Source organism: Protomyctophum parallelum, assembly GCF_964188405.1.
Source record: "Protomyctophum parallelum genome assembly, chromosome: 12".
NCBI classification, from domain to species: domain Eukaryota; kingdom Metazoa; phylum Chordata; class Actinopteri; order Myctophiformes; family Myctophidae; genus Protomyctophum; species Protomyctophum parallelum.
The window spans coordinates 31,028,503-31,052,572 of NC_139712.1; the positions used below are offsets into that span (position 1 = coordinate 31,028,503).

The following is a 24,070-nucleotide window of genomic DNA, read 5'->3' on the forward strand; positions in this document are numbered from 1 at the left end:
GAACCTACAATTATGTACATAATAATAATAATACATAATATTAAAATAGCTATCCAAAAATATGTAATGATGCAATATAAACATTACAAATCACAAAATAACAGTACAAACAGCAGTTACTAGAAAATATAAAAATGGAAAAATAAAAGAAAGAAAGAAAGAAAGAAAGAAAGAAAGAAAAGGCTCCGGATTTATGATGCAACTTTGACCCGGTGGTAGTCATTCAATTGACGTCATTTTGTAGGCTAGTTGACCTTTCTTCCAGGGAGGCCATTTGCATTCTGTCTGAAATAAATTGTGTGACAAGAGGAAAACAAAACAAGGACGGAGCTCTGAGAGAGAGAGGACATTATTCTGAGGGTCTACTCCCACATAAACCAACCCTCAAAGTTCATTTTTCATTTATCATATTTTTGGAATAATAATGTTTTCATTTTCAACCACGTTCCAACCACAGCAGGTAATAACAATGTGACGATGCTAATTCAACTGATATGTTTTTAGTATTCATAACCTTACAGCTTCCTCGCGTTTTTGTTAAAAATCTGAACTATTGTTTCGTTTTGGTGACAATAATGTCAAAACTATGTACAACTATTATCAAATGTGTTGTATATTGTATATTGTTTATTATTTGTAACGGAAGTTAGCGGCCAATGATACCCGGCCGGCGTCAGGGCTCAGGCCTCGTCACTGTAACAATAATACAGTTGTTTAACGATGGCATCATTGTGCTGCTATACCATAGCAATACATTCAATGTAAAGTGAGAGGATTGTGTACGTATATCTAGTTGTACATGGTAACATCAAGGCTGGTAGAAATTAAAGGGCGCATATCCAGTCATTATCATAGTGCTCAAGTTACATAACCTTATTGGAAGGACATACTGTTTGTCTGCATGTAAATGCAGAGCACAGAAACATTGGATAACACTGTCATGTCTATGAGGCCCGTAGCCCTAGAACGGCTCTTGTTGTTACATACAGTATGTACAGTATTTCACATACAGAGCCATAGAAAGGCCTCCTTGATTTCTGGTAGAACTTTAGCCCCTCTCGGAACCCCCTGGGTCAGCCCAATCGATTCGTGCCGAACCGGGCTACCCGCGGGGTCCCTGTGCGTATCTGTGTTTTCATATTGAAATGATAGAACGCGGACATAAATATCGTCGGATACGTCGTGTCTGCCGTTTGACGGCTTCTTTTCGTTTGAGTTATTCTGAATGTGTCAACTATAAGTACCTATACATACCGCTGCGAATTCTCCTGTGCCTCGGAAGCCGTTAAGTATTTTAAGTATATATATATATATATATAAGTATATATTTAAGTACTTTGTTTGACAGATTTGGTCGCTTTGATTCTTCTTGTTTATTTACCGTTTATTGTAATTGTACCGCCTCCCGATGTGCGGTTGGCTTGTGCAAGGCTACGTTCCTGCCTCTGATCTGCTCTGTCATAGCTATAGCCACTAGCTAGCCAGATAGGCGGTACAATGAGGTGTCGATAAATAAGGAAGGAAGAGAAGAATCAAAGCGACCAAATCGGTCAAACAAAGAATAGAAATACTTAACGGCTTCCGCGCCACAGGAGATATTCGCAGCGGTATTTATAGGTACTTATAGTTCACACACTCAAACGAACAAAAGCCCTCAAAGAGCGCAGAAGGACATATCCGAAGGTATTTATGTTTAATTATGTGTGCGTACCCTGTGGCAGGGTGGAGGTGGAATAGGACCCCATGCTATCTGGGTCTCAAAAATGTCAGAAACTTCAGTAGCATTGGGTTCTGACTTGTAGGGCTAGTAGAACTTTAACATACGTGGCCTAAATGTGATGAATGCTCCGTTTGTACTCACCCATTAAATAATTCCAAAGATGGCCCAGGCCGTAGCGTAACGGTCTGGGCACCGGACTGGTAATCCAGTCGCAGTGTGCCGCGGGTTCGACTCCCGGACCCGACACGGCCTTTATTGCATGTCATCCCCCCATCTCTCTCCCGTTTCCTGTCAGCCTACTGTCTGTCCCTTCAAAAATCAATAAAAGGCGTAAGCCGCAAAAAAATATCTTAAAAAAAAAAAAAAAAAAAAATCCAAAGACGTGGTGTGAAAAATGGTCCTCTAGTGTTATATCCATGTGAAAGTTCTGGCACAAAACGTGTATTTAGTCAATTATCTCCACTTTTTCAAGAGATGCACACGGACATATTTCTCTCCGGGCGAGGGGGGCTGGAACAATCGATGAACTGATTTTACAAATACGTCCTGTTTACCGCAGACGTCATCACCAATTGACATGGGAAACACAAAAGTTTGCGGTCACACAATTGGCAGGTGGTGTGATTAATTACCCAGCACCTATCGCAAAGCACCTGCCAATTGTGTGACCCAAACTTTTGTGTTTCCTTGGTCAATTTGTGATGACGTCTTCGGTAAACAACAGGAAGTATCTAAAATCAGTTCATCGATCTTTCCGGGCCCCTCTCGCCGGAGAGAAAGGCGTCCGTGTGCATCTCTTGAAAGTGAAGATAATTCACTAAATACGCGTTTTGTGCCAGAACTTTCACATGGATATAAAACTAGAGGACCATATTTCACTCCACGTCTTTGGAATTATTTAATGGGTGAGTACAAACGGAGCATTTATCACATTTATGCCGCACATGTTAAAGTTCTACCAGAAATCATGCAAGCGATCTATGCCTGTGATACATGAAAATTTACGAAGTATAATTAAATGATCACAGGCATTCTAGTTCTATGAGGCCCGCTCCAATACCTGGCTTTATTTACATAGTAAAGTAGTATAGTACAAAAAAAATATTAACAGTGATGACACACACACACACACACAAAAAAGAGAGATATTAGGCTGAAATGGTCTAAAACTGGAATGTGTTATATTGTCAAGAACTTTATGAATCAAAATGCTATGCTCTATATCAGTTGTCATTAGTCGTAAGAACCTTTCGATGTCACTGACCGCTCGGAACCCGGTCCCGTGCCATCTGACCCAGGCTAAATGTCACTTAAAAGCCATTAAGTATCTTTAATCTGTGTTTGACTGTTTTGGCAGCTCTGAAATTCTCTCTTCATTACTTCCTTATTGACATCCCATTGTACCGCCTCGCGCACTGACAGTAGCTAGCTGCGCGTCCCTATGTTCCTGCCTCTGATCTGCTCTGTCGCAGCTAGCCACATTACCATCTGTCTCTAGCTTTAGATCCATAGGAAAAGAGTTCCAACGTGGTGCCCCCTCCTTGCACATGAAGCTTGTATACAAATATTTCCACCCACATTTGTACACATATAAACCTGTGGTGTGACACATATTGTTGAACTCATCTATCAACATTGTGTCAGTTTGCATTAATATTTCATATCTTTGTCCACCTGTGTGATGTTATGTTCCCAGATGACAGTGGCCCTCACCCAGCTCATCAATGCCCTCCATTCCTTGAAGAGTTCAGTCAACTCTGCAGCCTCTGCCTCAGTCCAGAGTCTGCAGAAGGACTTCACCTCTGAACACAATCCTCTGCTCAACGAGGTAGGGCGTAACACTTGGAAACAAATGCAGTGTTTTTTAATTCACTATAGTTTTTCTGAAGAAATTTAGCTTTTTTCCCCCTTGCTAGTATTTATTTAATATATGATGAGCCATATGCAGATTACAGAGTCAACAAAGATGAATGAAGCTGGTTTATTTGTATAGCGCATTTCAACAACAAGGCAATTCAATGTGCTTTAATAATAATGATCATACTGGCTTACTTGACCTAATCGTCTTTACCCCGTTGAGGGGCATATGGTGTTACCAGGGCTCTCTATCTCACTTTCTTCTGGGCCTGGGCCTTTGCTTCCTGCCAGCTCATTACAATGCTCTTTAGGTCTTGGAGAGTGGAACGTCTCCATGTGTTGCAAAATCATAAATATGTGTAGACCACTCGAGTGCTCCAGTATTTTATTTGGATTGTCTCTCCTGAAGTCCCCAGGCTATTTTTTGGTTATTAGTTATTTTAATATTAGAGTATTATAAGGTTCAAGGTTGTCTTTATTTGTCTCCCTTGGGAGTAATTTGTCTTGGAGACAGAGTCACAGCTGCATACAAATACCAGACACGTTCACATACGAAAAGGAAAAAACACCATGAAACTCCCAACATACACAAAACAGAGATATTGCACACATTCCCTTGATAAAGTGCAACTAGTCAATAAAGTGCTTTTGGCAATCCCTGAATCTCTGAGTCAGTAAAGTGCATTCGGCAATCTCTGATTGAGCATTTTGATTTACAGGGGAACAAAAGAGTGTTTAAATCTATTATACACACACCGTGGAGTTCTATACCTCCTACCGGATGGCATTAGCTCGTACTCTCTGTACAACACATGCAAGGGGTCAGATACAATATTCCGAGCTTGTCTCAAGACCTGGAGGCGTGGTCAATGCTCTTTAGCCACTCAGAATAGCCAAGTGGCATTGATCACGCCTCCAGGTCTTAAGTTAAGTAATAAGACCTGGTACTTAAGACACGCAAAATACAGCCACTAGGCTTTTCGGAGTCGACCTTTTACAGGGCTAGTATAGAATCTATCTATGTCCAGGTTAGATTCTAAGCCATATTTGCTAATTTGAGATTTGTATTTAACAGTTAGGTTGCCAAACCACCTGGACATAGATAGATTCGGGGGGGGTAGACATCCTCATAATCTAAGCCTTAGATCATGAGGATGTCTCCAAGACGAATTTCTCCTCAGGGAGACAAATAAAGACAACCTTGAACCCTGGTCTTGGAATGTTCAATTTCGTCAACTGGTTGTAGACCAGCAGGAACAATTTGACCAAAACTCCCCCCCAAAAAATCATAATCCTAACTTTACATAGTTTAGGGAAACACGGTGCCAGTGTGTTCTGGAGGCTTTTTTTTAATGCTGTTTCACAAATCACATGCATCTTCTTCCAGCCCACTGTGAGCCTGAAGGAGCTGGGGTTGTCCGAGCTGAAAGTGGGCCAGCTTGATGAGCTGGTCAGCAGGTTGCTGCCCACACTGGGACCAGAGGAACCCTGTCCCGTCCCACCCTCACCGTGGAGGACCACCCATGTCTCAGCAGACACCTTCTTCCAGAACAAACATGGTAAGAGGAGAAGAACCTTTTTTGGAAAGCTGTGGTACCAACTAGGGCTGGGGCGGTAATAACCCCCCCCCCCCCTTTCTCACGATAATAAACCCTGTTAGGGTCCATTTGGTTCCATTCTCAGAGTTACAGACCCATAAGGGTCCATTTGGTTCCAAACCATCATTTCCCTGGGGACCCCCTGGCCTCAAGGACCCTGGGGGTCCCCGGACCCCGAACCCCACTTTGGGAATCACTGCTCTATGATCTGATCTTTATAGTCTGATAAACTATTCTCACGTAAATAAATCTTGTTTAAAAAACAATCTGCCTAACGATGATTGCGAACGCAGTGAGCCACTTACTATGACAGCAAGGGCTGAATGTCTGTGTGTCTGTGTGTCTGTGTGTCTGTCTGTCTGTCCCGCTGTTACACCACCCGCCCGCCACCAGAGGGCGCAGCTGTAGCACACACACACACACAGGGCGCAGCTGTAGCACACACACACACACACGAGCTGCGTTCGCTTCCCGCGTTTGCGCATCTTACTTGTGTCATTGGTGGTCGTGGTCGTGTGTGTGTGTGTGTGTGTGTGTGTGTGTGTGTGTGTGTGTGTGTGTGTGTGTGTGTGTGTGTGTGTGTGTGTGTGTGTGTGTGTGTGTGTGTGTGTGTGTGTGTGTGTCCGTCCAGCTGATGGTCGTTAATGTCAAAGCAATGCTGTTTATGCACTGTCAAATAGGTCTAGGCCTACATCTATTCTAAGGTAGCATATACCTGTTTAGACATAATATCCTGCTCATTACTGTGCGGAAATATACATAAATCTTCGTGTTTAAGCACAAAAAGCATTTTGAGAACCCACACATTTCCGCGCTTCGCTCGCACACTGCGGCCCCCCACACACAATCATTCTACAGTTGTGGCCCCCGGCCTATTCTAATTGAATACCCCTGCCATAAAGCATTACACTTGTTTACAAGATGGTCCACCATTTTCAATTCATCATATCATTTTGTAATTTGTACACTATGCATTTCTATAAAGCCAAAAAGAGGAAATCATCATAAAGGAGGTAAAAAGGGGGAAAAACTTATACAGTGAGGGGGGAAAGGGGTGGGTGGGGGTGGGTGGAGTCAAGGGATTTACATGTCTTAATGACAGTTGGTAAGGCGTTCCACATTTTTGCGGTTATTGCACCCAGCCCTAGTACCAACTGAGCTACAAGTGACCACACTGCAGGAAACTGGACATGTTTTTTTCCCTTATTTATTATTATTTTATTTTAGCTTTTTATGCCAAATGATTCCTCCCCACACACACATTTCTTTGTTGTCACTGCTGTTGTAATATCCTACGGACTCACCTGCCAGTGAGGAGTCCCCACCGGGAGGATGTACCAACAGACTAGACTAGACCTTTTTAGTGTGACATATTAACCCAAGGCCGATTTTTTTAAAATGCCTTCTAAATCAGTAGTTCTCACACTTTTTCAATTAGAAATAAAAGCTTGCATCGCGACACGATCTGCTGTTATTGAATAGCCATAAAAATAAAAATCTAAAATGACACTATGTTTTCCTGGTTAGTGACTCAAAAGCCTATTTTCTTTTGCATTATGGGTAGCCTATAGAGATTGAACATTATTAAAATATAGTTGTTTATTTCAAAATGTATTTATTTCATAGGGTATTCTCACAGAAGACTGGGTGTATTTGGCTCACCGCTATTTCACAGAGAACACCATAGTGCACTGAAAGCTGTCTGCTCAGAGCTACAGTACTTGCCTGGTAAGAATTTGCACCAAGCACATGCATGTTACTGTACGTAGTATTGCATAGGCTTTTAGAGATGTTTGACGTTTTGTCCTTTTTGGGTCCAGTATGGGTCCAGCATCGAGGATTCAAAACACTGAGGCGGAGCAGACGATTGGAGTCTGCTTATGACGGTCCAGCAGAGACAGAGGCCCACACACCAACCTTCCTGAAGGTCTGTTTGTTCGCTACTCACCTATGTGTGCTTCTCTCTCGCCTTGACCGTTCCTTCCAACAGTGTGGAAATGGTTCGGAATATTATTGCTGTCGGGTAGAAATGTCCAACACTGTTACTTTTCAGATCTACAAGCTTCAAACTTGATCTGCTACTAACTTTTGATGCTGTAGTAAGATCAATTTATCCAAAAAAAATAAAGTAGTTAGTTGTGTATCTATATCATTATGTTTATTAAACGCTGCTTGTTCTATAGCAATTTTTGAGTGGTGCAACCACTCCTACAACCAGCTTGCAATGTCCTCGTATGTGTTTGTGTGTCTGTGTGTGTGTCTGTCTCGTACTTGTTTGTGTGTCTGTGTGAGCATGAGTATGTGACTTAAAAATAGCAGTAGGGGGCGCCAGAAACAGTGAGAGGGGTAGTGACTCTAATGAGAGAGAGTGAGAGAGGTAGTGACTCTAATGAGAGAGAGAGATAGAGAGAGAGAGAGGGGGGGGGGGGGGGGGGGGGGAATTGCACCACTCAGTTCACACGTGTGTGATTTTTATGGTAGGTGATGGAATTGTAGAAAAGTGGTTTTAACACATGGAAGCCACAAAAGTGTTGAGGGAATCGGTCGCCATGACTGATTTCTGTCATTTGGACTTGTCTGCATTTCGTCTAAGTATGTCATGCACTGAAATGAGGTTATCTACCATCTTACGTGTTGTAAGGTTGTAGATAACCTATTTCCGGTTATTTATTTTAAGATGAAAGAGTATTTGAAGTGGTCAAACTAAACTAATAATGTTTAATCTTCCTGAAAACCCTATGATGAACCCTGCGCTCTTTTCACAAATCTCAGATTAGGATTTAGCCTAACAACATTTTTCATGGAATCTAGTTAACTCCTTTCAGTCATGTTCTGACATGATGAGGACTCCTGCTGAATGCGCTGATGTCCTATTGAGACCCAATCGCTCTTCTTTCTGTCTCTTTTGCACAGAGACACCTGTTTCTTTTTTATGATCTGTTCCCATGATTTCATATTTCCTCTGCCTCTCAGGGATTGCTCATGAGGGAAAAGGGACCAGAGGCACAGACACTGGACCAGGTGGTGAAACAGAAGAACCTTCCAGACAACCAGCAGGACGCGTTCAAGAGCGGTTTCACCGAGGGCTTCATGAGGTCTCAGGTCTTCACCCAAAGAACCCACGGTATGTGCCTGCTGCCCTGCCACTTCCATTCGCCCCGTCACAAGGCAGTGCACTTTGTGTGCACTGCCCTTGACATCGGCTTGATTAGCCAAAGTGTAGGCCACAATTTCGTAACTTATATCATTAGCAGTTGCAGCATTTTGTCACTGGGTGGCAGCACTGCATTGAAGCTGGTATGTGTGTTCTCTCTGTAGTGCTAGAAGTCATATCTCCTATAAAATATACCCATGTAAAAAAAAAAACCCACACACTGCTCACCTGGAATTGTTCAATATTTCTATATTGTATAATGTTTATCAAGACACATGTGATACAAAATGTCAGTGCCTACTGTCATGGAATTCTGGATTAATCAGCAATCGATGAGGCAAATTGGAGTCAAGACAATATTGTAGGTGTTGATGGTTATGCTTTATGTACATGGGGAGAAGTACAGAAAACACTCATGGCAGTGGTACAGTAGTTCTGCCAAGAGCACAGGACAGAAATCATAGTTATAGTGTGTGGCTGCTCCAAAGGCTACTGAATCATAACAAGATAGGCTCGCCTGTAACATAAACTAATGGCTATTAGGCCTATTGTAAGTATCATAAGTGATTGTAAAATATGAAGGTTAGATATAATCAACCATGTCATTTCTTCCAATATATGCGTGTGATTTTGTGTCAGATGCCAGGGGCCACGTGACCTCAGGCCCAAGTACATCTACAGCTTTCAAAAAGGACTCATAACCATAGCACTTGTGGTATTCGATATTATCAAATATTGTGCCAAGTCTATTTGCACTAACCTTGGTTTGTACCCTGTGTCGACAGACTCCCAGAGAAGAACCAGACTGGTGCTGTTAGCCCTCCTCCTCATCGGCATGTACGGCCTGTACAAAACCCCGTTCCTCTCGGGTAAAGGCTCCTTTTCTGATGCTGGTTTGTGTCCATTTTCATTTGTTCTTTTAGCACACTAGTCACTTCCATTACCCTGCTTGCACACCTTGATGAGATGAGAGCTTAGTTTACTTGGTGGTTTTGGAGGTAACCAGAACGCTCGCCAAAAACGCACTCGCCCCCCATTGTTTATGCGGGCTTCCCCCGGATCTCTGCAGTAAGGTTCCGGAAAACATAGAAATGCATTCCTTTGAATGGGTTCTGTTTCTGTTGGATCTCTGCAGCAGTAAGGTTCCGGAAAACATAGAAATGCATTCCTTTTGAATGGGTTCTGTTTCTGTTGGATCTCTGCAGTAAGGTTCCGGACCACGTCCGGGTTGGACTCTGCCATGGACCCCGTCCAGGTGAAGAATGTGACATTTGATCATGTCAAAGGAGTGGATGAAGCGAAGAACGAACTTCAAGAGGTCGTGGAGTTTCTCAGGAATCCCCAGAAATTCACTGTGTTGGGTGGAAAGTTACCTAAAGGTAGGTAGTGTGGCTTTACCAAAATCTTTCTTTAACCCATTTTAACCTCAGGCAGATTCCTTCTAAATCATTAGTGCTCAAACCTTTTTTGTGCGAAGGACCCCCAAAATGATATGTATTTGGCCGTGGACCAATCATCTTTACTATACCTACACCACAATCTATTTTTGAAAGATCGTGAAAATGTATGCAAATCTTTGAATATATATATTATATATATATATAATATATATACCTGGCTGGGTGGCTGGGTCTGTCCGATCACGAGAATAGCGTTATAGCATTTGTTCACCACCAAGTGTCACTAATGCACAGCCTAACACACACACACAAAGGCCAGGGATGAGGGCTTGTACAGTAAATGGTAAATGGTGCATTTATATAGCGCCTTTATCCAAGGCGCATTACATAGATTGTGCATTCCATTCACACACCGATGGCAGCGGAAACCATGCAATGCACTAACCAGCACATCAGGAGCAATTAAGGGTTCAGTGTCTTGCTCAAGGACACTTTGACGGTAACTCTGGGGGAGCCCGGGTTCGAACTGGCGACCTTGCAGTTACCATCCGCAAACTCTACCCCTGAGCCACTGTCGTACAGCACAAGTACAGTACAACACCATCTCAATCTTTGCTTCTGGGGGTCCCTGGCAATAACAATGTTTGAGATGCATATGAGAACCACTGCCCTGCACTCCATACTAGTTTTTTTCCCCCAACCCATTTAGGCCTTTTAAAATGCCTTCTAAATCTTAAACTAAGTTTTCAGAAATCCTTTTTTTTCATTATTGTTCCAAAAGTAAAAAGAAGAAGATTCCTGCTAATTGTTTCCTCCATTGTGGTGTTCTTCAGGGATCCTGCTGATCGGCCCACCAGGCACAGGGAAGACCCTCCTGGCGAGAGCGGTGGCCGGGGAGGCCGACGTGCCTTTCTACTACGCCTCTGGGTCCGAGTTTGACGAGATGTTCGTGGGCGTTGGCGCTAGCCGCATCAGGAACCTCTTCAGTGAGTTTGTCTTGCTTGTCTGTTGTTGGAGTGGAGGGGCATTATTGGGGTTGACGTGAATTACCGTTCATTTCAACACATTTATTTTGTATTTATTTTTTCACTTACTACTTGCATGCTTGAAACTCACATCAAAGGTATCACGCATTCCACATTAGAATGAAGCAACAAATTAATATTAAATCCAATCGATAAAACGGAATGAGTGCAACTGCCCCACTCAAACACACTTGCCGGTCGTGCAAACTGAAAGCAAACTCTACTTCTTGCCCGAATGTTTTATATACTTACCACGGGCAGTCACGTTTGTGTCAACGCCTGATCATTATGAATGTCGTTTTACAAATTATTTGATTAAAAGGCCTGGGAATAGATTGAAAACACCAATATGTAAACGCCAAAACTAATCTGTTGATGGCTTTAAAAGAACAGCAATGCACATGGCATTGTGTCAAACAAGGACTAATATTGTGATCCTTCACCGCAATAAACATTTTGTTTGAACAGTGTCCAATATTAAAGCATATCAAAATGGTGGATGATATCACACTATCACGCCTATTCTTTTTGTGCTTTACAGAAGAGGCAAAAGCAAATGCTCCCTGTGTGATATTCATTGATGAACTGGACAGTGTTGGAGGCAAGAGGATTGAGTCGCCAATGCACCCGTACTCCAGGCAAACCATCAACCAGCTGTTGGCAGAGATGGACGGGTTAGTTGGCGGCTATTCACTGTGAATGGGCTCGTGATTGCAGGGTCACCCTGTAGACCCGCCCTAACATCTAGAGAGCAGTGGTTCTCAGAGGCCCCTTTTTCACCAGGGTTGAACCGTTTCGGTTCCTTTTTCCTGCCTAATTTTGAACCAGTGTTCCTACTGGCGGTTCCGTGAAAGCACTACGTTTCCAAGAATCTAGAACGGAACCAGTTCTAGAACCAAAGTTATTTTGGTGGAAAAGGGACCAGAGTGGGGTCCTTGAGTGGCGTCCAGGAGGTCCCCAGCAAAATCATTGATAGTTAAGCAAATGGACCCTTGTGGGTGTGTGGAGGGGGGGGTCCAGGGTCAAACTGTCAAACTGCAGGTCCTTTCTAGAGCCACACATGGGGGTCTCTGACATATATTTTCAAATTGCGGGGTCTGCAAGTTAATTTGTATCAATTTGGGGGTCCTTGGCACAAAAGATTTTGAGAACCACTGCTATAGAGGATGGGGAACATTATGATTTGTAACTCAGACAGTGTGGATATGATGAAATACTGATGAAAGGAATGCTTTGTCTTTTACAGGTTCAAACCTAATGAGGGTGTCATCGTTATTGGTGCTACAAACTTCGCAGAGGCTTTGGATAAGTATGTTTACTTTCTTTGGATGCAAGATGTGATGTTGATAATGGATTGAAATTTGACATTTATTTAAAATTGTCATCTCACGCTGTACCTGAATGGAACTGAATGTAAACTCTAGTTTAGAGTTGACAGTAAGGTAGGGTTGAGTTTTCTTCGGATAAACTAGGAGCCTTTTGCTGTGATGGATGACCAAAAATTACATTTGACTTAAAATAGAGTCAAATAGAGATGCTCTAAAAAACCAGTGTGAATACCATTCCCATGTCACAAATGTCAGGACACACGTGTCTGAACATCTACATCTGCTTTACGTTGCAGCGCTCTGATAAGGCCTGGGAGGTTTGACATGCAGGTGACAGTCCCCAGGCCCGATGTGAAAGGCCGCACGGAAATTCTCAACTGGTACCTGTCCAAGATCAAAGTAGACCCTGGTAGGTTACAATGGAAAAGTACACTTGAGAACATGATTTATAAGCGTGTAGGATTTGAACTACCGGTAAATGTATCGTGGTCAAATTAAATTGTCGAATGATGACGATGACAATCATTACTGGCAGTGTAACCCATAGTCACTCATTTTCATTTTCCAGACAAAATTTCATTTTCAAAGTTCACTTTATTTGTCATTTACATGATTGCACGTGAAACTCGGGACCAGCAATAAAGTACCAGCCAGCATTTATCAAAAGAAGATAGCATGGCAGCATATTCTGTATAACGGCACCTAATCTCACAAATACTATGCCTAACCTCATAGAATAATAACCTCAGAACCCCACACACCCAACTCATAACAGCACAGCAAGGCAGAACAGCCAAAGTATGTGCATATATTGGCCGTTCATCAGTCTAACTTCTGTGCAGAAGCTGCATTTGAGCCTTTCAGTTCCGGCTTTGATTCACCGCAGCCTCTTAGCTGAAGGGAGTGGGTGGAACAGTTTATGCGCCGGGTGAGTGGGGTCCTCCTTAATGCGGGACGCACTGCTCTTGCACCTGCTGACGTAGATATCCTCAAAAGAAGGAAGACTGCTGTGGGTGATGTTCTGGGCGTTTGTTTTTCACCACCCTCTGCAGCACCTAAGCATCAGTTAGTCAGACAAGTGCCTTCTAAGCTAACATAATTGCAAAAATATATTCACACACAGTGGACAGAACCTTATTGTTCCCGTCACGTGAAAGCCCTCACTGTTTCAAAGCCCTGGTAACATCTTAAATCTGTCCCCCCCTCCCCTCTTTCCCAAGCCGTGGAGGCTGGGATCATCGCCCGGGGCACAGTGGGATTCTCTGGGGCGGAGCTGGAGAACCTGGTCAACCAGGCAGCCCTGAAGGCAGCTGTGGACGAGAAGGAGATGGTCACAATGTGGGACCTGGAGTTTGCCAAGGACAAGATCCTCATGGGTGAATAGAGACAGGGCCCTGCACACACACACACACACACACACACACACACACACACACACACACACACACACACTCTCTACTACTACTTTAAAGCATCACATGAGCATGGATGGATTAAAGTTCCCATGACTGATTTAAATTATTTGGATTCCATAGAAGGAAGCCAACATGTCTTGTCTTCATGTTGCACAGTGTTGCACTATTCTATCTACAAGCTCGCAATGTGTTGCAAGCTTGTAGACCCCATGGCAAGGCCATTTGGGATCAATATAAGTAGGAAAATTAGCCTGTATGTTATTTTAGTCTGGAGTTAAAGTTTTCCTTAAGATTAGAGCATTTGAAGTGGTCGGTCAGACTAGCAATATGTTCAGATTCAGAAGCATCTTCCATAAGCCCTATTGGTCTCGGATATTTCATAAAAGCAAAGGTTAAATCCTCAATCGGTTATTTCTGTACCTCGTTGGCAGTATGTAGAACAGCAGGAACAATATAACTAAAACATCATATTTTGACATTGTTTAAATTGTTTAGGGATAATTAGTGTTACACTTTCACAAATCGCACATTAAGACATGGTGAATACAACGTTTTCAGTTGTGAGATTTAATTTAGCTTTAATCCATGCACCAGACAGATTAACTATGGAATGAACTCTAGCCCATTCTGGGCGGGAACCCCTTTTGGTGTTTATAGCATTCTGGGGGGGTACCTGGAAGTTGGAACAACATATTTTCAGATGGGTGTCAGTGGCCAAATACAGATAAATCTGGGGGTCCTTGACATGTAAAAAGTTCAGAACCACTGATATAGAAAGATGGGGTTTTCAGAAAACTGTCATCATTTAGAAGACATTTGTAGAATCGAGCTCGGGTCAAATTGGGCTAGATGAGACTGTGTAGGCAGGGAGAATGTCAGGTCAATGAATTTGTGGTGTCACTCGAATTAATTCCTGTGACCAGGAGAGTTCTCAGGGTTCAGCTAGATTAACGCCTTTGGTCGACCTTCTTTCTGTTCTTGGCATTGATTATTAGTAAGTTAGTTTTAAGACCTGGAAAGCGTCCATGTCACTTGAGCTTTTAACCAGTTTAACCATTATTTGAAACTTTGTCTGTAAAAGAATAGCACATAATAATTCAAGCTCATAGCATAGATGTAGCTATTTTTGAAAAATCTGGATTTTTTTTGTAAATCTCTGAATATATATATGTATACCTGTGTGTGTGTGTGTGTGTGTGTGTGTGTGTGTGTATATATATATATATTTTTTTTATGCGAACATTTGTAACTCAAATCTTTGCTTCTGGGGGTCCCTGGAACAACATATTTTGAGATTGGTTCGGCGGCCAAAATATATATATAATTGTGGGACAACTCCTTGACATGAAAATGTTTGAGAGCCACTAACAGAAATGGGTTAATTATTCCTTATCCTTTGTGTCCTTGTCTCTAGGCCCTGAGAGGAGGAGTGTGGAGATTGACGTGAAGAATAAGACCATCACAGCCTACCATGAGTCTGGCCATGCCATCGTTGCCTACTACACCAAAGATGCAATGCCAATCAATAAAGCCACTATCATGCCTAGAGGTCCGACTCTTGGCCACGTAAGTACATTTACCCATCTTTTAATTAGTATTATTTATTTTATCTCTCTCCCCATTTCCTGTCAGCCTACTGTCACCCTATCCCTCTATAAAATAAATAAATAAAAGGCAAAAGCAGCAATTGTTTTTTATTATGGCCTAAATAGGCCATATTTCATATTATATACTCAAAATATGTTACAAAATAGTGGAAATAGCTAGCTGATCCACAAGCTCACAAAGCACATGTTGTAAGTAGGGCTGTCAAAAGATTATAATATTTAATCTGATTAATCGCATGATTGTCCATAGTTAACTGTGATTAATCGCAAATTAATCGCATATTTTTTATCCGTTCTAAATATACCTTAAATCAGTGGTTTTCAAGATTTTTCATATCAAGGCCCATTATTTATTCTGCATTTGAGCCACGGACCACCATTTGATGACATTTAGCCTCTCAGACCCAAACTAAAGAACTGTATTGATGTTGGCCAATGGTACCATTACGAGAGATAACAGGCCATGTTGATCAAAATAACATGTTTTTCTAATTGTGTAGACTTAAATTAACTTTAGTAATTAATGCAGCTGTTTAACAATTATTCAACTCTTGAGTGTAAAATTTAACAAAATGGACACACTTGGTTTCATTTTACACTATCAAGAGTTAAAGATTTACAAGGGTTCATTTGGTTACCAACTCTCATCATTTAGCTGCGGGCCACCCTCAGGGACCACTGGTGGTCCCCGCACCACTGGTTCAGAACCACTCCTTTCAAGTTTGAAATACTCTTATCAATATGGGAGAATGCTTGCTTTATTGCAAATGCCATGGAAGAGGGAAACAAAATCATCAACTCAACTCAACACACACACACACACACACACACACAGTCTCTCTCTCACACTCACACACACTTCCAGACGAGAGGCCCCCTTCCCTGCCTCTCTCTCTCCTGCAAGGACGCGCAATCATGCTGTCAACATTAGCTTTAGTATTAGCATGGTCTGACTGCTATATTTGTCAACCAAAACGGCCAGAGTTTTGCTTTTGCCCAATGCCAGATTCTGATCTAACACATTGTGGAGCAAATTAATTAATAACGGGTCCAAAGGAGTCCAAAAGGAGGCATTCAGACGAGTGCACTGCTCACAGCTCAACTCCCCCAGCCCAGTGCGCACAGGCTAGACGAGAGAGAGAGAGAGAGCGAGAGAGGAGGGGGGGGGGAGAGGCGGGGCTCACTGACTGCCTGCATTCACAATTTCACATGTGTCTCTCAACCATTCTGTCAAACTTCAGTGCGTTAATCGCGCGTCAAAGAAAATAGTGCTGTTAAGAGGATTGTAAGGGCGCTTTCACACCCAAAGTTCGCTTAGAAGATCCGGCTCAAGGACCAAGGACCAAATATTTGCATTTTGATTTTGGTCTGTTTGGTGTTCACACTGGACTTTGTAAAGCGTACCAAATATGTAAACAAATTACACGTGGACATGTTAAGCGAACCAAATGGTGAGGGGAAAAAGAACATGAGGGGAAATCACTGTCTACAAATTTTGGGGCAACCTTCAGTCACACAGAGAGAAGAGAACAGACAGCAACAACTTGCTATTGCATTCATTCTTATTAATTATTTTATTAGCCAAATAAGAGCAACAGATGAACAGAGGAGCAGGTGTTTGAACAATGTGCTTGCTGCTCATTCATACAATTCACGGAGACTATATAGCCTACAACAAGTATCCCCGATAAAAATGACTTTTCTTCCATGTGTGCACCTTAACCCGATTAGATATATGTTATTTCTGCGCATCAAATCGGCGGGCATTTCCATGTCATCTTATGGTTTAAACTTGAAGGTGGTCAGTAAGTGGTTATTGAGCTTCAGTCAGAACAGCTCCGCTGCAGCTAATTGAGTTGACCTAGTTTTACGTCTTTTGCTATAGTGATGCAATCAATTAATCATTTGGGACCACCTGGCTGTGTATAGCTTATTTAACATTTGCTTTTTCTCTATACGTGCGGCCTGCGCGACATGGATGATTTTAAATATTTCTCTGTCTCTGCGTCTCTCCCATATAAATATATAGGTCTCTCCCCCTCATGTGCGCACGCCCACACACACACACACACACACACACACAGAAAGAAAAGGAGGGGACAAGAGTTGAAAGAGACTCATGCATCGCATGCTTTGTCATAACTTGCATGCCATAACTTGCGCATGCTTAAAATAAACAGATCTACAAGCTTACATCGTGTAGGCTACCATAATATACACCATTCCATGTCGATAACTTGTACATTTTGCGCATGTGAACCTCGTACGCTGCCATTACATTTGCGCTGCGCCTCGACATATACTGTATGTGTCTACTATTAAAATCAGACTGTCAGCTGTCATATCAATACATGCTTTTATAACTATTTATTAATGCAGCCTCACAACTGCCGACGCCCGACGGCTATTTTGGCTATCGTCCTGTATTTGGTCCTCTATAAAGTCCGAATGCATTCACACCAGTAACGAACCGCACCGTGGTTCGTTTGGAAGCGAACCGAGTCCGGCCTTTTTTTGCGGAGCATGGTTCGTTTCTTTGATCCGCACCAGAGTTCGTATGCACGTTCACACCAACCGAACCAAAGGGGTAAGCGGACCATGGTTCGTTTTAAACGAACCAAACATGTCCGGTGTGAAAGCGCCCTAGGTTAACTAGTTAATAACACGTTAACTTTGACAGGCCTAGTTGTAAGCTTTTACATCGGCTATTTTTCAAAATCTATGAACCTTTCTATTATGACCATTATGGCAGGCATACCGTCCATCATGTACCCAATTCCCAAAGCTATTGTGTGTTTCTCCATGATCTCCCCTACAGGTGTCAATGCTCCCAGAGAATGACCGCTGGAGTGAGACACGAGCCCAGCTCTTGGCTCAAATGGACGTCAGCATGGGCGGCCGTGTGGCAGAAGAGCTAATTTTTGGAGACGACCAAATCACCACTGGTAAGCAGTGGTGGATCTTTAAAATAACAGATGTACAAGCTCACAGTGCATCACATTGTGACACATTTTGAGCTTGTAGATTGGCTATTTTCAAATAGCCGAAATGTATATAAGGCTAATATATGTTTTGAAAATTATAATCAAAATCTACAATGTACTTTTAGTGGAGTAAAACTATAATATTTATCTCTGAGATGTAGTGGAGTTGCTGGTAAAAGTGTTGAAAATTGGTAATGCTCCAGTAAAGTAAAAATAGCTCAAAATTGTAGTACAGTGTAAATGTACAACAAATATGCAACTTATGTTCCCAGGAGCATCCAGCGACTTTGACGGAGCAACAAAAATAGCTAAGCTGATGGTGACCAGATTTGGAATGAGTGACAAGGTATGCAACTTGGATTTGTTTTAGAGAGATGTACATACCATGTTTTTCTTCACGATACCGATTCTATACGGAGTACAGAACCGATACCAGTGTGTAATGAAAAAATCACACCCGTGTGAAGTGAGGGGCGGTAATATATTAAAGTCTAACTCATGTTGATAAGGTGATGTAATGGTGATGTAAAACGGTGCCAACACACAAACATTAAACGCCATTAACAATGAAGAGACAATATGACGTAATGAGGCACATTATGGCGTAAATTGTTTATAGGAGACCCTTAAAAAATTCAATGTGGGTTCCTTGGGGGTCTATTGGTTCCATTTGAATGTAAAAGTTGAGAACCACTGATCTAGGAATAAACGAACATTCAATTAATAATGGTTAAAGTGTGCAACTACAAGTTAGTAAAATATTGTTTTTATAAATGGTACAGTACGAGTATAAATCAGTAGTGCAGCGTCAACTGAAGCATTCAAATGCAAAATAATTTAAGATATTATTTTTTTTGCGGCTTACGCCTTTATTGATTTTTTAAGGGATAGAAAGTAGGCTGACAGGAAACGGGAGAGAGATGGGGGGATGACATGCGGTAAAGGCCGTGTCGGGTCCGGGAGTCGAACCCGCGGCACACCGCGACTGGATCACCAGTCCGGTGCCCAGACCGTTACGCTACGGACTGGGCCCAAATGCAAAATAATTGATGTATCCTCTGCAAATAACGTATATGCGATTAATTGCACGGTATCGGAATGGCATAGACTGACATACTCCCCCAATACAGATCATTCAGCATTTTAGGCAGTATCGGGCATAGTGAAAATGAGGCTGAGACTAGAGCTCCCTGCCAAATTACTGCTGAGGGATCTCATGGTCTCTATGAGCAGGCCACACATTCCAGACTTTGCTCCCACCTCCCTATAATCCCTTTCTCACTCATGTGTTCTGAAGAGATTTTCACTACTACAACTAGACATACACCAATTGGGTTGACAATAAGGTCTCAGAGACACTTACTTACCTGTTGTGCAATTATAGGTCATGTTCTTCTTGCCCAAAGTTGATGACCACTTGCCCAAAAAGTAATCCCTCCATTATAAAATGATAGGTGAAACTTTCGCGTGTAGAACAAATGTATGTCAACTGCCGAGTGGCGACAGTCACCGTGAAATACAGAATGTGTGCAACTGATGGTTGCATAAAAGGTAGCATTGTGCTTCATGAATAGTCAATCATATTTAACGAAGACGGAATGCACTTGCCCGTCGGGCAACCTGAAAGCATACTTGCCACGGGCAGTCGGGCAACCGTTAGTGTCAACCCAGTGGATCTACCTATGTTTCTTTTCTATTTATTTGAAGATGGTACGTAGTATCCTAACATCAACCCCTGTTCCCTCTACTTAACCTGTAATGTCGAGCCCATTGTCAGCACGACATGTAATTATGCCTTAAGAGGTTGGAACACTGTAGCTATTAGTCTCTCAAATAGCTCCCTGGAAGCTGTCTTTGTTCTCTTGTGCTCAGTAACCATTTGTGGCAGTTGCATAAGACTCGAGATCTAACTGTTCCCTTTGATGGGACTCTCACTCTCATTGGGGGTGGCTCAGGGTAGAGTGGCCACTTAACCGAAAGGTTCCCAGTTCGATCCCGGGCTCCCCCAAAGTAATGTTGTAGTGTCCTTGAGCAAGACGTTATATCGGTATACAAATGTGATTGTGTCTGGTTGCAGCTCGATGGGACTCTAACCCTCATTTGTGTTTGTTTGCAGCTTGGTGTCATGACCTACTCTGACCTGTCCAAGCAGAGCCCAGAGACGCAAGCCGCCATCGAGCAGGAAATCAGGTTTCTGCTGAAGGTGAGCTTTCCCCAAGATAAGACGAAAAGAATGAAAGACATGCCATGTCCGGTTCAGGTTTACCGTATGTGTGAAGTAGTTGGCCGCCTTTTTATGAGTCTATTATTTCCAATGGAAGAGTGAACGTGAACACAGCTTCTGAACCATTCTTTAGCCCAATGGTCACTGAAGCCACACAAGCCAATATTCCCAAGATTTGCATACTAAAATGGCTTTATTTCAGAGAGGAGAAAACGTTGGTTTTGCAAACCTTTACTTTTAGTCTCACATTACAAACATAACATTAACTGCATACAATAAAAAAAGAAAACATCCAATTATTACAGCATATAGTAGTCAACAACTACACACACACACTACCATCTACATGATTATATTACTACCATCTACATGATCATTATATTACTGTCTTATCAGTACCCTGCAGCCTGACACTCCGTCTGAATTCTCATTTAGTTCAGGACATATATATATACATTAATATTTTTGTGGCTTTCGCCTTTATTTTCTTTTTTATAGAGGGATAGGTATACAGTAGGCTGACAGGAAATGGGGAGAGAGATGGGGGGGGGGGGGGGGGGGGGGAGTGACACGCAGTAAAGGCCGTCGGGATCGGGAGTCGAACCTGCGGCACACTGCCAGACTGGATTACCAGCCAAGGTGCCCAGACGGCTACGCCAGCTGCCCGGGCCAGGACATGTTTTATTTATTTTTTTAAAGATATTTTTTTTGCGGCTTACGCCTTTTATTGATTTTTGAAGGGACAGACAGTAGGCTGACAGGAAACGGGAGAGAGATGGGGGGATGACATGCAGTAAAGGCCGTGTCGGGTCCGGGAGTCGAACCCGCGGCACACTGCGACTGGATTACCAGTCCGGTGCCCAGACCGTTACGCTACGGCCTGGGCCAGGACATGTTTTATTAATGGTACTAGCGATTCAGGGCTGGAGCCAGGCTACCCTGCAACCTACTTGACAGTCCAATAGTTTAATAGAAAGCATTAACAATAATAACTACTGTACCATTGTTTTGACATCCTCAGACCTAGAGCAGAGTCACCTACCTGGAAAATGTTTCCATTCCAATTAATCCTGGGTGATTAATGGATGTTTTTCTTCCATGCAGGCCTCGTATGAGCGCGCTAAACACCTCTTGAAAATGTACAGTAAGGAGCACAAGACGTTGGCTGACGCCCTGCTCACCTACGAGACTCTAAACGCCAAAGAGATCAAGTTGGTTCTGGAGGGCAAGGCGCTGCAGGCTTCCACCTAGACTCCTCAGTCAGCAGACCAGACAATTTAGACTCTTTGTTTGTATAATCAAGCTGTGCGATGGATTGGAGGGCCTTGTAGTTTCTCCTTTCTGTTTCCCTGTATCCTCTTGTATTCATAACCGAAATGGAGCACAGAAAATAGAGGGTATGCGCATGCATGAAGTGAGTGGCAAAGTGAGAACGTTGTTTAATTATTAAACAACGTTCTCACTTTGCCACGGTTTGATTGTATTAAACTTTAATATAAACAGATAGGACTGTTTTGTTTGGATGTATGGGCTGTCCAGAAAGTAGTTTTTTTCCACTCTGTAGGCGTTCCTGCATAACTTCTGCGTATGATGATGCACATACCCTCTATATATGTGCGACCATTTGTTTTCAACCAATTTCCTAATTTTAATTTTTATTTGGGTACATTTAGTGCAGACGTGCCGTTTATTTATTTATATTCAATAAATGGATATGACACAAGGGAGTTTAGTTTACCCCCTCTGTGAACATAGTTCAGTTTTCAGTGAACAGCTGTCTGTAGAACATTTTGTACGTTAACAAAATCTCAGATTTGGTATGTTATCAAATTTATGAGGCACAATCTTTTTTTTTTCTTCGGATCAAATTATTACATAACTTGGATTTATTTAATTTAAGCTAAGCATTCATTGTAGATGTGTGTACATAGACTTGAATAGGGCATAGCAGCGGTGGCCATTTTGTGGTGCCACAGATAGAAACCCCATTATTTCTTTTCTCATAGAGCTTAATTATTTTATGCATGGAACCAAGCTACCATGTGTCCAAAAATATTTGAATATTTTATTGTATTATATAATATAATATTGAATAAATTACCCTTGTTTTCAAAATAAAATCATTTAGATAAATATTTTCAGAAATCTCTGTGGGGAAAATGAATCGTTTTTCTATCCGTGGCACCACAAAATGGCTACCACTGCTATGCCCTATATGGTAGAACCATAGAGTTACATGTAGAATGTACCGTAGATGGGACTCTTATCAAAGAGCTCAGTGAAATTCATGATTGTTGTTGAACACTTGTGGATTGTTCCGTTTCTTTTAATTTAGTGGTTTTCAACCCTTTTCAGATCAAGGCCCATTATTTATTTAGCATTTGAGCCATGGACCACCATTGATTAGATTTAGCCTCAGACCCAAAACTACAGAATATTTGGTTATCTTTATAGAAGAGTTTGTACACAATTCCATGCTGTATTGATGTGGTACCATTAAGAGAGAGAACAGGCAAACGGTGATAAAAAATAAGAATTCTTCTACATTTTCTAATTATGTAGACCCCCTCAAAGACCACTGGTTGGAAACCACTGTTTTCCTTACAGCATTCATTTCCATCCACCATAATGCTTGAGTACTCATTGTCTGTGCCGGGCTGCACGGCCAGAGGCCAGAGGGAGTCCTGTCCGTCCGTCCATCTGTGAGTCAGTCAGTGTGACTGTCGGTCAGTCAGTGTGTCTGTGGCCGGCTAATCTCCGGCACCGTTGGACAGAGCTGTGTGAAACTCTGCTCGGTAGGCAACCCGGCCTGGCGGAGACATGCACTGAGAGTAGGGCTGTCACGATTACACATTTAAGTTGACGATTAATTGTCACACAAATAATTACGATTTAATTGTGTTTTTTTGCATTGAACATTGAAAAGTTTTTCTGTTTGCCTTTTAGCCTTAGTAATCTCAAATTGCACAGGGCAAAAAATAGTTGAAATAATTTCTCAACATGGAAACGATTGACGATTATGCAAATAATTGTGATTATCTCAAACATTTGCAGTTAGACCATTATGTAATAATTGTGACAGGCCTAGCTCAGAGAAGCACCCTTTCCTAGAGTTTCTATTTATTCATGTGCTGTTTTTGTCCCTCCAAATTTGTGGTAAGCCCACGTATATCATTTTCTAAATTCAACCCAGAATTTAGAGGTTTGATTCTCTGCCTGGACCAAAGACCGGCTGGGCTGACTCAGCTTGAGTCAGGTCAGGTAAGATTCTCCCTCCCTTTCCTCGGGCTCCAACACGGATATCATAATAACATACAAATGTTTTACCACACAAAATAAACAATCAAGACTTTACAAACTGAAAAAACGAAACCACCAAACACCAACTTTCTAAGAGCATTGCTGTTTTAAAACGGGGCTCAGGCTCATCATGCCTGACTGAGGTTGATTGGGTTAGGCTTGTTTTTCTGCACGATCACTCTGCTGTAACTTGTATATGAGTGCAAATGTAAATACTCTTAAGTGTGTGATTTGGTTCACGCTCAATTGTAAATGGACCCGGTTGAACCTTAAATAAAAGTTGATCTATGATTATGCTTTATTTTAGTTTATTTCTTTTTACATGACTTGATATACAAAAAAAGCTGCATTTCCTGTGCATTTATCTAGCATTGACAAAATCACAAAGAGCTGAGTAAGTAAAAAAGAAAGGGAAAAAAATAATTTCTTTTGTTCCATGGATCTTTTTTTTTAGTTGT

General features: G+C 42.1%; 1 protein-coding gene across 2 annotated transcripts; it reads left to right on the forward strand.

Annotated features, from left to right (window-relative positions):
* The first annotated feature begins 274 nt into the window (after positions 1–274).
* Positions 275–23,903, forward strand: yme1l1a (YME1-like 1a). Of its 2 annotated transcripts, none has more exons than XM_083778667.1 (18): positions 275–460; positions 3,417–3,548; positions 4,965–5,136; positions 6,802–6,903; positions 6,996–7,102; positions 8,149–8,299; positions 9,115–9,222; positions 9,535–9,708; positions 10,563–10,715; positions 11,296–11,428; positions 12,001–12,063; positions 12,379–12,491; positions 13,303–13,458; positions 14,912–15,063; positions 17,923–18,049; positions 18,361–18,434; positions 20,205–20,291; positions 21,417–23,903. In XM_083778667.1, the coding sequence occupies exons 1-18, from the start codon at positions 425–427 to the stop codon at positions 21,561–21,563; spliced, it is 2,187 nt and encodes a 728-aa protein (XP_083634793.1). In that variant the 5' UTR covers positions 275–424; the 3' UTR covers positions 21,564–23,903. The 2 variants fall into 2 exon arrangements, with proteins under 2 accessions (XP_083634793.1, XP_083634794.1); XM_083778668.1 differs by having other exon boundaries at positions 9,115–9,198.
* Positions 23,904–24,070: the final 167 nt, after the last annotated feature.

Excerpts from the sequence above, each read along its gene's own strand:
- yme1l1a (XM_083778667.1), top strand. The coding sequence starts at position 425 with ATGTTTTCATTTTCAACCACGTTCCAACCACAGCAG. Across the intron at positions 9,223-9,534 it reads AGGCTCCTTTTCTGATGCTG|TAAGGTTCCGGACCACGTCC; the intron begins GTTTGTGTCCAT and ends GGATCTCTGCAG. Across the intron at positions 11,429-12,000 it reads CTGTTGGCAGAGATGGACGG|GTTCAAACCTAATGAGGGTG; the intron begins GTTAGTTGGCGG and ends TGTCTTTTACAG.